General features: G+C 39.9%; 2 protein-coding genes across 3 annotated transcripts in view; both read right to left on the minus strand.

Moving 5' to 3' along the window:
• Nucleotides 1–16583, minus strand: part of arl15a (ADP-ribosylation factor-like 15a) — a 45669-nt gene that overhangs the window by 16268 nt on the left and 12818 nt on the right. For both annotated transcript variants that reach the window (XM_079557556.1, XM_079557555.1), the window contains 3 exons: nt 10940–11084; nt 9993–10052; nt 6571–6779 (listed from right to left, as the gene is read on the minus strand). In XM_079557556.1, the coding sequence (XP_079413682.1) occupies nt 6571–6779; nt 9993–10052; nt 10940–11084 (414 nt within the window). The remainder of the gene's footprint in view (nt 1–6570; nt 6780–9992; nt 10053–10939; nt 11085–16583) is intronic.
• Nucleotides 4516–16583, minus strand: part of slc20a2 (solute carrier family 20 member 2) — a 135044-nt gene continuing 122976 nt past the window's right edge. The window contains exon 10 of the mRNA XM_079557502.1: nt 4516–4525. The gene's annotated coding sequence lies outside the window, so the exon portion shown is untranslated. The remainder of the gene's footprint in view (nt 4526–16583) is intronic.

The following is a 16583-nucleotide window of genomic DNA, read 5'->3' on the forward strand; positions in this document are numbered from 1 at the left end:
GTAATAAAATACAAACATTTTAGCAGTTTTTAATGGCTAAAAATACCTCAGTGAGCTTTCCTCTCCTCAAACCTGATTAGCAACACGGCTGGGGGCGGGACATCTCCAGCTTGTTTAAATGGAGATGTTGCTGTTTTACATTGACGACAGGTAGTTAAACATGAGGTGTAAATACACGGTCCTCTTCCAAATGCTTAATTTTGAAAACTGGCTGCAGGCTTGGTGCCTCATTAGAAGCATGGTTTATGTTTTTATGAAAAATGTGTTCTTGTGACATAGAAACATTGAAATGAACCTGAAATGTTCCGCACTATGGCTTTAAAGTATCAGGTTGCACAAGTCATTCATGTCTGTTATGCAAAAGGATTGACTCTCAACAAGTCTATTAGATTTCACACAAAGACAGATTAAGTGTATTTCCTAAATTGGAAAATACTTCATGAAATCACAAGATTGAAGTTTGACTAGATAAACAGCATGAATGGTGGCGCTCAAGATAAATGAAGAGAGAGTGCCGACAACCACATTATTCCAAAGAGTTCTAGTGTTGAGCACTTAAACTTAAGTACTGCACTTGTTGCACATTTTGGCTTGATGTTGATCAATGTAACTGTAATGAAAAGATCCAATCCCCAAAATGTGTCTTTACAATCACTCTCCTCTATTCTGACAGACATAATCAAATTGGTTTTATTTATTATAACATTTCATGAGGAACAGTCCCTATTTTAATAACATCTGTCTCTGTCCATAGTAATCTCCTATGTTGTACTTTTGAGCTGAAACTAATGTGTGGTGCCTCTACAGACAGACTGCAGCACCTCTTGGCCTTCAGGTCACTGGACACACAGATTACCTACAAGTCCTTGACACAAGACAAATCTGAGAGCTTTCATCTGTGTCGGTGGGTCACCACTCAAAGTCTGGTTACAGGATTGGCGTTTGCCAATTAACGCAATTAGCTTTTGGCAGGCTGCCAGGGGTGTCACATTGCACCATCTGTACACTGATAGTACCTGACAAGCCACAAGTCAGTCACGTCTGCCATTGCAGGGGGTCAGGAGGAATGCTGAGGGAAAACCCAAAATGCTCCTATAATGGAACAGTATTTGAAAAGTAAGTTTTATTAATGTGAGAGGAGCTATGTTTCTATTTACCAGCTAAGTAGAAGCAGGCATGAACATGCAGGCATATTCTGTAGCCTGGTTACCAGCTGACAACAGCCCCAGACGATGTGCAGCGAGATAAGCAAAAGGGGAGGTCTGGGGCAATGACATTGTGCCACAATAGCCATCTCATTTGCAGTTTTAAGTTTCATTGGTGCTCTCACTTTTACCTTGTCTGTGAATTCTCTGTCTGACCAACTCGTATCTTGGATAACACTGCTCAAGATTAGGGCCCCCCTCTAAAACAAAGAAGCCAGGAAGTGTGTCGTCTGTGCATATCACAATTCATTCTGCCAAGTGGTTTTCCTCTTTACATTAAATGTTCTCTTTATGGTTTCCTTCCCATGGTTATTAAGCACAAAAGTTTTTAAAGCTGCTCCATCTGGGACAGAAATAAGACCACAAATTTTATGTGTGGTGTACTTGGTGAGTAGTCGCATTCCTGAGGTCAAGCAGCGGACTGACCACATAACACCACTGTCTAATGCCAGCATGACATACAGGAGGAAAGCAATGTGTTTATATGTGTTTGTACGAAATGCGCGGTATTTAATAAAGTTGCCTTGCCAATGTAAAATGCTTGAGCTATGTGAATACATAATAACCAACAGAGTGCAAACAAATGAAATGAGATCCACAGAGGTATTACCAATGCAGTTTAGTCATGTAAATTACATCAGTGTAGGAGTCTATATCTAAGATGTCTATACTGAACATTCACTGTATATCAATAATAATGAGTTATTACAGGCTATTAGTTTTGCCTTATTGTGACTCATTACGGCTGTGGGGGGCTGGGCCTGTCTGTTTGATCACTGATCTCCTTGACCCTTTTTGAGTGGTTTAAAACTTCCGGCTGACCTCTTCACAGGCTTCCCTGTATAAGGGTGATAACAGCAGAAGTGGAGTGGGAACTTTCACAAGAAAGGTTATGGAGATGTGTCTCTATTCGGAAGGTCTTTTAAATAAAAGTACCTTATTACAGCCACTACACCATTTCGAGAAGTTGGTCAAGCTTGCAAAGAGCAATGCAATCCAATTCATCACTACAGTATTAAGCATTCACAGGATGATCATAACTTGATTCATTGAGAGCTGACAGCCTTATTTACATTGACAGACATGTACATGTCTAAAAGCAGAGCATCTCAGTTAACATGCTGGGATTTTCTATTGCAAACTAGAAACTGTTTAGTTTCTAGTTTTCTTTGCACTTTTTTGAGAAGCAAAATGCTCTGACTTGCCACATTTCAACGACCCCCAAGCTTGTACATGCAGTTCATTAGATTTTGCCATTCAAACAGACCTGCTTTGTTGAGGTGTTATATCAACAGAGTGACCTCCCCATCACTCGAGCTCTGCTTCCTTGGGCCCCCCAATAGCAGGAGATTGATGTCAACAAGGAATTTTGTCCCATGTTTCCTCCAAGCTCATTTAGACCCACCCTGCTTCTTAAAAACACTTGCACTTGCACAGAGGGGCCCAGTGAGCTTTTAGCCACCACCACCTACTCGCACTAGTGCTCCAGCAGTGCCAGCAACACCCTCCATCTATAACCTGACACCATAAACAGCCCATGCCCCAGAAAACACTTTTGCCAACCAAGTATCTGTGTGCTGAGGAAATAAAGCACATTTGAAATCAACAAAGTGGTTGCTGTGAGAAAAAGGGTCAATATGTGCGCGTCACTTGTGTATATGTCATAACCAGAGGATTTCAGGGCAGCTACATGTGAGCTTGTTTTCAGGTGATGCTTGTCAAACAGTCTTTGTGGAGCAGGAACCTACAATTCAGCTGTAGCTTTTGGGTTTGCAAAGTTCATATATGAGCTCTCTTTTTTGTGGCTGCATTGTGGGCAAATCTGACAGGCTAAAAAATCATGGTAATGATTCAATGTCTAATGTAAGCCTGTAATGTAGGCCTGAAATGAGGTTCCTACAAATGATGTTTGACAGTGCACCTTGAGCTACTTGCACCTTTTTTCCAATGTGGTTTTATACAGCAAATGCAAATAAACTGAATCTGATGATATCTGATGAAAAATAAATGTTGCTGTTGATCTACAGAAAATGCTTCACATCCGTCATCCATAAAATGCAAAGTGTAGTAGAAACTGAGAGTTTCAGGGGAACAATGGTCATGGCAAACACACACACAGACAACTTTATCAATGTCATAAGACTCCTGTGGTGTCCCGAACCCAAAGGAGACAAAGGAACTTACTGAAAGAAAAAGTTATAGTGAACTAGCAGCACTTGGCCCAGACATTTCAAGAGCTTTGCGCACTGACCCCTTTGCAGAAGTTTACTTAGCAAAACGCTAATGGAAATTCTAATAAATAATGAAGAGACACATAGCATACTGCATATGCTGCATATGTTGTCATGCATTTGAACTCATGTGCAAAAACATATTCTAATCTCTTACTGTATCTTTTAAAGACTATTGATTAAGATAAGTATTCGATCTTTTGAATTTTTTAAATTGGTGATTAAATAGGTCATCTACATACCCATATTTGAGTCAAATGGGCCTCCACACATCTTTATTTTAGAGAGGTTATCAACAGTGCAAGCTGCAGGCACATACCCTCTAAGTAACCTGAATACATGAGTGATGCAGGTTGTGATATGCGCAGAGGTGGAGCTGGATACACTTGTAAGGGTTCAGTACAAGGCCTTGTTCCTGAAAGGATGCTCCACTTCTGGAAGAGAGTAAAGCTTTAATTGTGGCTTTAACTCTACAGAAGGGCCTCATTGCACTCATATGAATCCAGGCCAGTGCTTAAACTTAGCAACTTCTGTACAGCTGATCCTTTAGTTGTTATGTTTAATGCTTCATGGTGCATGTTTGCACCAAAGTAATTCCTGGTTTGTGAACCTGTTCACTGACAATCTTTTCTGATTCTAATTCTGAAGATGTAGCACATGTAGCAGAACATTGTTCTGTGGGTTCAAGTCCCAGCTCCGACAATGTTCAGAATGTCTCTCTCCACTCTTCACACTCTGAGCATTTCTGTCGATTAAAGCCTACGTGCTTAAAAAATGACAACAACAAAAAAATGCAGTTAGCCACTTCTTTCTGACATATGGGTTCCTTTAAGAACGTTAGCTCTCTGTAGCATGTGTTCTGCTACAGAGAGCAAAAAAATTGGTTGTGATGTTGACAAAAATCATGTACAAGCTTGGTGCGTTTTTTTTTTTTAACATATACACGGCATAATATTCACTTTAAAAAGTCAAGGAAAAATAAGTATCAATGGATTGGAGAACCATACACTCATCATTTACTGTGATCTTTTCACCTTGCCAACATTGTAGAAAAAGTCCTTGGGCATCATTCATCTCATCCCTCTAACCCTATTAGCTGGTTTCACGTGTCAGCAGTGTTTGCAAACAGCTGACAAAAGTCGATAGTTAATGACACTGATGCAATGACACGGACACATGGGAGAGCAGACATTAAACTACACAGCAGTGAATGGGGTCGACTGCAAAACTGCCGTGGAGCACAGCGAGGCACACCGTGGCGGAAAAGGGCAGAATTTAATTTGATCACTTGATTAAATGTAACAAATGTTTTCCAGTATTAGACTAACAGACTATGGTGTCCCCCAATATCCCTCCTACATTAATGACCACTTGAATTAAATCCTTTATAGGAAAATAACTGGGAGCAGAATCGGAAGTCAAATACTGCAAATGTGCATCATTGTTCATCTCACTAATTTAACTTGGTGTAAGGAGAAGTCTAAAATGCAAATAGCCTTTTCCCTAGTATTTCTATCAGTATAAAGAAAAAATATAGCTCTGCGCCGTTATGTGCCTTTTCCAATGACTAGGACGCAAAGTGGAGTTCCAGCTTTGTGAGTGGAGAAGCTTCTGCTTCGTAGCCTGAACACTTGTGTCCCAGCCTCCACAGTGATTCATTCAGTCTCGAGGGAAGGTGAAGACATGACCTACTACTCCATGACTACTCCACGACATTTCTACTGTCTTCGAACTGTTACAAGAGAGCTGTTGAAGTTGACCCATACCGACTTACCTACTTCTCTGTCAGTTTAACTAAAGGTTTATTTAAGTTGGATGCAATTTGATGCTTAGTAAAGCCTTTAAGACTGCTTTTGTAGGTTTAAATCTACTCTTTATCTAGCTTGGGTATGATTTAGTCCAGTTATAGATCCACATCAGCCCAGCTCTAGCCAAGTTTAGTCCAGTTTTAGCATTGAACTCACTCAGACGGTACAACGCGAGTTTTGGTGTGAAAGGTTTGAGAACCACTGGTATAAAATAGTGTAAGACAAAACCTGTAAACATCACCAAAGGATAGACTTCAGTTTGAAACAGCCTTGATATCAGTTAAAAAGTAAAGTCCTGGACAAACCACATTTAAGAGTTAAAGAGTTCCAAAGTCCAAAAGCTGTTTCATGGACCATTTACTGGCAGGGACAAACATGAGCATCTTGAAAACACATGCACAGAATGTTCTCAATTCATTTGTTTTGCAAAAAAAACAAGAAGTCACAACCTGAAATTCTGTTCACTTTTACAAATATATATTTCATACAGACTATAGAACATAAAATGTCTGAAAATGTGTGAATTTGACATGATCCACAAATATGGGAATGCATTCTTTGAATTGTGATATTGGCTTCTGGTCGCTTTGTTTTGTTGGAACATTTTTAAATATATCTTTTACTATTAATTTCATAGATTCTTTTTGGTTGCATGTTCTTATAGCCGTGGATTCTGCATTACACAGACAACCAATTACATATAGTAGAATATAGGTGAATCCTCCAACCAGATGATACTGACCATCAGCCTAGCTCCACATCTGGAGATGGGTGCCGGGCGCTGCCCTGCGGTCACCCATTGCCCCTGACTGGTTGCCCCAGCAGCATCGAAGGATGGGTCAAATGCAGAGGACACATTTCTCTATGGGGACAATAAAGAATGCCTTACCTTACCAAAACAATCACTGTGAAAATAATAAATACTGCACATAGGTTTCCATCAAGACATAAACAAAAATAACTTACAAAGACCCATAAACAAATTGACATATGAGAAGGCTCTTTGAGTCTAGTAGGTCAATGTTGCACCATTGCGCTGAAGAAAATTGCTAGTTCGTAAACCTTTCACTGACAATTATCCTGCTTAGAGTCAGAAAAAATATAAAACACAAACTAAAAAGTTTGCACCTTAAATTTTCCATTGGTTCAAAACTGTGCCATCATTCTGAGCAGTTTTAAAACCCAAACAAATCTTTTAGTATTAGCATTATTATCATTACAGAAGACATTGTTGTTATTTACTTTACTTTACTTTTAATCAATGTAAAAACAAAGAAACAATGTTAATGTCAAAAATGACAATACTAGAGGAAGGCAATACAGTACCTGGCTTGGTGACCTAGCCGCAGGCTTGTCTTGATGGTTGGCCAGTATGAGAAAAGGTAGTGTACATAGTTGTGGGTGTTGCAGGGCAGAGTGCAGCTCATTTCGTGCAGCCTCCAGGTCCTCATCGGATGAAGCGCTGTCCAGAACAAACACTACTCCCTGAGACCCCTGGTAGTAACGACTCCAGTACTTTTTGATGTTGTCAGCGCCTAGGAATGTAAAATGCAAAGTCAAGCAAGAAATGAAGGTTTATTTCTGTTACAAACATGGAACAAATTAGAAACAGCACATTTATTGCAAACAAGGAGGGTAACCTAAAAGGTGTAGGCTGAAGCCGCGGCTTATTATGCCTACCCTGTTAATCACATGAGGATACCTTTAGATTTCCGTGGAGATCATATTTGACCCAACTATTGGGGTTTAAAGTCATTGTCAAGCTATTCTTTCAGCGACCACTTGAGTATGCGTATTGTTCAGCTTATTTTATATAATTACTATTACTACTATTACAGTATTGCTATTATTATTTTAAATTATTTGTTTGTTTTTAGATAGAAAAACTATAGGATTCCAACATTGCATTCATGTACTGCATTTTAACGATTACATTTTTAAACAATTAAAATAACACATTTGGCAATATTGTTTGTCAGTTGCCTGAGCTGTTAATTCATGAAACTTCAGTGACAGTATACTTTTTATCTTTCTTTTCTTTCACCACTCTTTCCACCAACACTTCATGCTGGAGTGCAAATCTAGCAGACAAAGTGGTACTTGAGAGACGGACTTGGAAGCATCTCCAATCTTCGCCTTGAAACGCTCTGGTTTCTGTCATGTCCCGTTACATTGAGGAGGTGACTTCTGCCACCTATTGGTCTGAATGGGATTTCTACTAACACAGCTCTGCTGCCAAGAGCTCTATAAAGGACTGACATGTTAGGTGGTTTAAGTAAATACAAATATAACATAACATTGCATTTGTGTTATTAAACTCTTTCAGTTTCATATACTAGGTTCATATACCCAGAGAATGAAAAAAGCCACCTAATACTTATTGCATGCAACTCCAACTTGTGAACTAATGGTTTGTAGAGTGAAATTTCTTTCTGACATAAATCAAAGACGCATTGCACTTCTGTCAAAATGTACTTTTACTGGGAGCTTTTTCTGCCAAATCTCTGCTGGGTCCAGTAACAGCCGCTGGTCATTTTGAGGGTAATAATAACCACATTGTGTTTAGTGATGTTGCACATTTGTCCCTGTGCTGGTGGTCGGTGAAAACATTTTTCCTTCAAGTATGAAAACACATGAGGAGTATCGGTAGTTTATTAATCCTCTTTAATTTTACAAGCAATGTTTTTTTTCTAAGATTCAACTGACTTGGAGACCTTGAAGAAATGCTCAAATAATCATGTTATACATAAAAAACAATTTGCGGGCGTCTTTGTTTTCGTGTTGTCCATCCCAACAGACAGAGAGGTGACTATTGGGACCACCTCTTCATCAGCTGTTAATGTGCCACGAATGAGCATGGGGAAATAGCTTGTCTAGACTTGACGTCACATCAGTGTCCAGACATACACGCACTACACACTTAACAGATCCCTCCCCATGTCCCTGGCGGTGCCCTTCCTACCTAATCTGTATACCTGGCACCGGCACTCACTGTCAGTGTCAACTAGCTCAGAAGCCCTTGTTACACGACACTAACTAAATGCATGATTTACAAAAGATTATTTTTGTGTGCCTAGATTTGATCTACAGATGATTGACACCAATAGCGTTGCACATTTGACTGCTGTATCTTTGAATATTGCGGACAGACACAAAACCTGACTGGTGTAGTATACATAATATATGGGTGGCATGGTGGTGTAGCAGTTAGCACTCTCGCTCCACAGCAAGAAGGTCCTGAATTTGATCCTGGACCAGGTGGGGCCTTTCTGCATGAAGTTTGCATGTTCTCCCCCCTGTCTGCATAGGCTTCCTCCGGGTGCTCCGGTTTCCCCTACCACTAAAACATGGACACAATTTCAAAATGACTACAATACAGTGACCTTTAAAGAAAACTCAACCTTAGTATAAATAATGAACCGAATAACCACAAATTAAAGGAACTTCTGAAGCATGCACAAAAAACATTTAAAGCAGAACTAAGTAACACATGCTCCAAGAGGCTATGAGCTCCACTGCAGGTGTCGTAGCATGTTGCGTTTTTTTTTTTAACTCATTAACTGTCCGTGAGAGCAAATACTACGCTGACAGAAAAGACAGAGGGAGAGAGGGAAAGTGTACATTGTGCCACAAGCCAATTACACAATGGAGATCCACTCAAACCTGGCTGTAAATTCTGCTAAATTGGCGCTAGCCCGAAGTTAGCTTTGTACGTTAGCCTGTTAGCTTCTTCTTCGTGATTCCATTAGCGTATTGGGTCTCCGGGTCGGAGCAGGGAAAGTTGCAAGCATGCTTTTATACTCTAATTTTCTATTGCATTTATTTATCTATTTATTCATTTATGAATTATTTTTTCCATTTCTTCCATTAAAATCATTAAAACAAGGGAAGAATGGAAAAACAACACAAAGGACAGCATCAAATTCTTACAAGAAAAACAGCAGGGGAGTAAGGGTCCAGGCAGGGGGCAAAGAGATGGAAAGTAGATTTCATAATGCTTTACTAAGAGGTGTAGTAAACACCTCGTAGTATTGACTAATGTCCGTAAATCAAATGTGTCATCCATGGGACGAGTGTTTTTCCTGCCACAATAATGCCCCACCAGACAGCCTTTAACCCAATTCAGAGCAAACTCTTTTCAAAAGCTTCCAATGCGTTGAGTCCAAATTTGGTAATGCCCTCGTTGGTGGTCCCCTGGTGCCTCTTTGTGTATGTGTTACTGTGTGTGTCAGTGAAAGTATGTTTTTCATCCTTTCAGAGGACCAGGTTGGTTGCCTTCAAAAACTATGCATTGCACCTGTCATATTCTATGTTTACAACACCAGATAAAAGATGGTATCACTTCAGAGTAAGTGTTTTTTTTGTGTATTAACTAAGAGGAGGTCCAGGACATTATTTGTTCTGTTTACGTCTCTGCACCTCGTCCCGGCTCATCTGTGCTTATTGCTCAGCTTCCTCGAGTACTTCATGTTTCCAGGAAAAAACAGGCAGCAGTGTGCAGCCACTTTACAAAACATTAACAGGCTGTGACGTCTATCCTCAGACTGTGAACAGAAAGTGTGACGCGACCAAGAAACACAAGGTTTCCTTTTCACAAATTTACAAATAAAACTTGAGAGGAAAAGCATGAATGGTCTGCTTTATCTCCACATTAGCAAGCATTATAGTAGCAAGGTGATGGTAACTATAGCCATTTTTTCACTATTCACAGAGTTTGACTTTTTATTTAGTAAGAAATGCATTCTTACCTCCAAGTTCTTTTACATTCAAGATTGCGTTTGGGAATGGCACTGCTTTGATACTGAAACCTGAAAAAGAGAAATAAAAGTTAAATACAAAACAAAACAATTTTGTGCAGTACAACATCTTTACTGCATGATTCAACATCGCATTGATGTACAGTACATGATAGATAGATACTTTATCAATTCTCAAAAAAGGAAATTAAATATGTTCAGATATTTATATGAGAACTACAAGGAAAAACTACATGCATGAAAAAAGCAAGGGAGCACTGTGTTTTAGGACCCCCAAATCTGATCTATAACTGAAATAGTGCTGCGTTTGGAAAAAAAAAAAGTGAATACTCACGTTTTTCACGATAGTTACTATTCGAATTATCTTTCAATAAATAACATTTTGGGCTCCATATTTATTGTCGATACATTTATTAGCATTTCCCCCCTGTTTTTTCTTTGTATAACTTAGATTTCCAACTGAAGTAAATTGAGTGACAATATATTTCATGTTTATTGCAGCTTGTGTGGTATTTTAGGATATGATGACACACTTTTAGAATAAAGGTTTACTGTCATTTATATGCCTGAGAGTTGACAGTATCTATTATCGTTTGGAGTCAATAATATTGTTTATTGTGATACTTTCCTGCCTCAGCATAGGCCTACCTGCTACTCTTTTTGCACATGGGCAAACGCTTGGTAAATGACCCCCTTTTCTATCTCAACAGAAACATCTTACAAAGACAACACAGGCACTGGTTGTAAGAAAGTATAATGTAATGTTTTAGTAATAGAACACATGATTTTTAATGATTGAATGATTGATAGAAAAAGCTCATGGTAAAAACAGCACTTGACTTAAATGGTGATTTGAGAGTAACCAAAGTGCTTTCTCTAATATCCGTCACAATAGTTTTTATGTTTACATAGATCACAGAGGTTAAGTGGAGATAAACCTGTGGTAGGGACTATCCCATCACTGCCCTCACTGCAGAGGCGGGAGAGCAGACTGGTTTTTCCGGCCCCCGTCAGACCGATGCACACCACATCATACTCTGGTCTTGGTGGTGGAGGTCCTTTACAGCACAGCGCACGGAAACACTAGAAAAGACAGCAGGCAATTCTGTTTAACCGCTCAAATAGAAAAGCTACCATTCAAAAAAAGACACATCACTCGACATTAGGGCTGGGACAATCGTTTTGCAATATATCGCCTTTGTCACAATACCAAATATCTACACTGTATCAAAGTATCACATTGAGAAGTCTCAATACTTCTCAATGTGATATTTCTTTAGGAACATCGCAACTAAAGCGAATTGTCCCCGCCCTACTTGTCACAGCTACTTTGCAGTGGATGGCAGCCTGTGTGGTACTGTACAATGTTTCTGGGCGGCGGGTCTGTTAGTCAATAGTTGTATCTGATTGGACCCTTGTGGCAGCCAGAGGCAGACCCGTCAGTCTCTGAGTCATGACCTAGGACTAAGTGCCTGCTGTGAGACATTAAGGACAAAATGCAGTGTGAACCGTGAATGGAGCTTTAAACTTGTGTGGAGAAAGCAGTATCCAAACTAAAAAGAGTTCTCCTTTTATTAGCAAGACAGGAACTAGTCTGGACAACACGCATACCCCACAATGTACAATATCAGGTTTCAGGACAAGAATCAGCGCAGGACCACTTGCTGTTTCTGACATGAGTTTCAGCCAATAAATATGCGGCGATAAGGCACTCAAACAAGTGGACACCAGCCCTTTACCCGACCTTCCATTTACTCTGTATGGTGAATGTCCATTCTACTGAAAAATTGAGAAGCGGTGCAAATTTGCAGCATGGTGCTTTTTAATCAACAGCTCTACAATCGATCTTGAGGTAATAATAATGCACTGTTTTGAGCGGAGCTTGGATTTTGATGGACAGCAATTTGCTTTTCAATGGGACTTGAGTGAACAGCATGTTTTGTTTCGGGTGAGGTTTATTTGAATAAATCTTTTTAATCTTATGAATCAAATAATAATAAGTAGCATCCATATCGATAAATATGAGGGCATCTTTTTACTGGCAATATTGCTGAGTGCATTGCGAAATGTGCAGCTTTATCAAAATGCCAAAAACATGATGTAAATGCATTAATAATTGTGTTGCATTGTGCCTAAAACTAGACTTTTGTAAAGCATTTTTGAATTCTGCCACATTACATGTATGATGTGATACAGTATCTGTCAGCATAACAGTAACTGCAACATTACCAATAATTACTTAGCTCCATTGACTACAATAGCTGGCCTTAAACCGGCCCAATCACACGTGTCCGTCAGCTCATGTTCCTTCTCATGATGGAGATGTAGAGATCCAGACGTGGATGCAGCAACCCGATCCCCTGACTCCTCACTGAACCCTTCAGTCTGCTCCGACAGGAAACATTCTCCTTTGCATTAAACACTTCGATCAGAAACACACGCGTGTCAAGACTAAAGTCAGGAGATCTTCACAGGCACCAGCTCTATAGCGACATGTCCAATCTTCAAAAGTCACTTCCCAGCACAGAAAGCTCCGAGCGCATGTGACAGACGACCCATTTCACCGGAACAAAGTTGAAGAATTTGTAAAAATAAGATTAATAAAATGCTTGGTTCTTTTATTTGTTTGCTATTATTATTTCCCTTCCTTACAGGAAATGGGCACAGGATGTGGTGAGAAGAGATACATAAGTGAGTCCAGTTGTATTCTCCGTCTTTTCATCACTCCCTGTCCCATTCACAAAAAAAATATTATCCTATCAATCTAAATACTAATAATTGGAAAAGCATGTTAACCTTTCATCTGCACTTGAAGATTGTATAATAATTATTATGTGCATAAAGCAACACATTTTCTCCCACAGAAGCGGATTCTAGGGTCAGACTCTCATAGAGGGACAAAGCTTGCACCTTTGGCCTTTTTGACAGAAAAAAGATTGACGACAGAAGCTTGACCAAACAACTTCAGGAGGAAAATAAATTTAAGAAATTTAAGACAAGGACAGAGCAATGGAGTCCACTCATTGAACTATAGGTGTATAGAGAGTTAAAGAATTCAACATTTTATACTTGATCTATAAGTGCTTTTTGTGGCAAAAGTTCAAGTTCACTTAAAAATGTTCTTTATTGCTCAAACTAATACGAATTGATATGACTGGAAAACATTAAGTTCTCTTTCCAATACATTATGGATCTGTTGAAACTGAAAATAAGATTTTCTTCCTTCTGAGAATGGAATTGTATGATCTTATTGAAGATAGATGAATAATGGCTAATGTAGAGCTTTGGGAGATTATGGGTGGATGTTTATATTATTACTATTAGTAGATACGATGTGAAGATGTTAATGGCAATGAACAAAAATGCATAGTAATGATCATTGCACATTTTGTTGCTATTATATGTATATTTTTCTTCTTTTTTTTAACAATTACTGTCTGTCCCATTGTTATCACTGCTATGCTATAACCTTTTAGTATACGTCTTCTCATTTGTTTTGTATACAGTATGTCTGGACTGGTTGTGGGGTACTGCTTGGGGTTGCTTTTGATGTTTGATTTTTCATCCTTTTATTAAATAAGAGGAAAAAAAGACAGAAAAGATGAAACACTTGACACTACATCAAATGACAATTATGGCCCGAGTGTAAAAGAAAAAGTACTGATCAATCAGGAAAAAGTCCAATAAAAGGCTAATAATTTGAGTGATGAAATTACCATACCACACTTACTTAATAGCCGTGTAATATTCACTAACTACATAACTGTTTTCTTTCAGGCAGTGTCAGTGTTCACAATCTTGTAAATGCACCTGACTTGGAAGGATGGAATAGGACCTGGACCTTTTTTTTTTAGAAACATTCTATTTTTAGAGATAATAATTGTGGGCTTCGCAGAGAGTCCCAGACGCTGCAGAATGGTTCAAGTTACACTCATGTACACACGGCTCAATAGCTGGTGACACCTGGCATATTATTAATTAACACAGTATAATGGACATCCTGATTGATCTGAATTATTTTAAACGTTCAAGCACAGTGGTGTTGTACATAAAGCAGGTGTTCATTATTTGAATATGCAAAAACAGAGCAGCAGGCATTTGTGTGTAAAGTAGAGGCTTTATAGATTTCTGTGGTGTGCGAAGGGAGTTTGATATCTGTTGCCAATAAAACCTTCCAATCATGCAAATGATTTTACATTTTGAATAAACAGCCAAGAGGCCAGGGAGGAGGCAGTAAGGACATGAGGGCCACTACATACAGGACACTGACGGGTTCAGTACCCAGACGTTTTTATTTTTCCAGACTGAGTGTCGGGACAACACTTGTGTGGAAGACTCACTCGTGACCTTTGGAAATGACAGCCCTTTATATGGGTGTCCCGGTGGAGAAGCTGCACAGATTTGTGTGTAATACACACCGGCAGCAGTCATAACACAGGCCCGTAAAGCTGGTCTGAGGGTGGGACAGACCTACACTGTAGTAAGCTCAGGAGTGAAGGGGAACTGGGGGCAGGGCATGAGAGGCTGGAGGGGGCACATTCATTCATCCTCATTCATCTTCTCCCCTTCAGTTGTTGTTGTTATTTGCACTTTGAAGCAGGATGGGGGTGCACAGTGGGACAGAAGCCTCAGTACAGTGAGGGGTGCACTGCATGCCATTCTCGTTAAGGCTGAGACAGACATGCCAGACACACGGCTGCTCAATGGACTCTTCCCAGGCTTGTCCTGCAAATGGCCAGGAACCCATAACCTTACACAACATGGAAACGAGTGGTGTTTATATTAAGTCCTAAGCAGTAGTTAAGCAACTAATGTTTGATCAGGGGCAACAGGAAAATGGCCTATGCATGTCACCAAGCTCCATCAACAGCTTTCATGAAATTACATGTGGGATTTAAGTTACACAAGTATTCAACTTGGCGAAATATGGGACCATGGAAATATGCAACACTTAATGACCAACTTAGTCGCTAAACAGGTGCATTCATTGACTATGTATCAGAAATAGACCCCAAGGCACACAGACAAATCTAAAACAGACCGATTGGTTTTGCCAACAACATGCTTGTTTTATCACTGGGTGGCACAATTAACAGTTAGTAGTATATCTGCGTCACGGCAAAAAGGTCCCAGATTTAGTTCCAGGGCCTGGTGGGAGCTTTGTTCTCCTCATGTGGAGGTTTCCCCTACCACTGAGTGCCCTAAATAGGGCCAGGATGAATGACATGTGTTGTTTGTGAGAGTGAATGCAGGACAACAAATGGAAATTGGCCCAGTGTGGCGTGTTTACATTTATGACTGTATGTGTTCATTAACATGCACTGTCACAACAAAACAAACAAAAATTTAGTCCAGTTACAAGAAATGCTGAATGTAAAGTAAAGCTACACAACAGTTTTGAATGCATTATTTTATCATTAACTCTTTACTATGACTGACACACAGCAATAAGGTGACCCTGTCTGCATCATTGTAACATCCTGTCTGGTGAAGCAGACCGTGCCTTACTTAAGTCGACAAAACCGTCCACAACACACATTATGCCTATGCATTTGCGCATGTGTGTGTGTGTGTGGGTGCGCGTGCGTACGTGCGTGTGTGTGAGTGAGAGAGTGACACAGAGAGAAAGGTTGAGAGGAAAAAAGCGGTTCTGCCCGTCAATGTTTTGCAGAAACATCACGGCCTTTTTTGTTGTTGCACCCTTACTTTTACTCAAGCCACCCCATCTCCCTGCTCATATATCAACGCACAGGCTGACCCTCATTTCAGAGTTCATCCTTCAGATGTAAGGTGTCCAGAAGAATACCGGCAAGGACAAACTAACAGGGTCAGCGTTCACTCTCTAACTAACCAACTGAAGACATTTCTTTTACAATAGGATGTAGCTCAAAAGTGTCCTCCTGCTTGAAGCCAGATATGACAATGACACAATACTGGACACAGTCAACTCTACCCCATCCATGAAGTTGGCCAATGCTCAGAGGTTTGTGACACTGAATGGTTTAAAAGAAAGCGAGAGCAGACTTCACAGAAAAAAAAACATTTGAGCTTAGAATGGATGAGATATACCTCATGAAACCGCTCCCATATGCCCTCTTGTAAAGCCATGAGCGCATAGGGATCAAGGTACCACATTCGTCGTTGTTTTATCACACCTCTGTTTCACATTATGCCAAAATGCACCAACATAAACTGTTAAGCCTCATCACAGAAGATTAGGGAAACCATGACATAAGCTATTGTTGTGGCAGATGAGGGACGTAAGTGGGTTATTTTTTTTCATATGGGTCGTGATGGTTTTATAAAGGGGACTGCGACTTCATGGTCTGACATGCATACAGACTGATGCAGGGTGCATTTGGGGAAGCAGGAATAAGGCCGTGAGTGTAATGTGTGGCAGGAGGAGGAGCGTATGGGTGTAAATCTTCATGTCAATGTCAGAAAACTACAGTGGACCATCATAATTAAATCGGACTCATTTGAGGAGGCAGGATTTGTCTGGTCAGGACCAGACTAGACACTACTACAGTGAAGCTTGCTCGTCTCCATCACCATCTGCTTGTGGCATTAAGCACACAACCA

Source organism: Gobius niger, assembly GCF_951799975.1.
Source record: "Gobius niger genome assembly, chromosome: 1".
Classification (NCBI taxonomy): domain Eukaryota; kingdom Metazoa; phylum Chordata; class Actinopteri; order Gobiiformes; family Gobiidae; genus Gobius; species Gobius niger.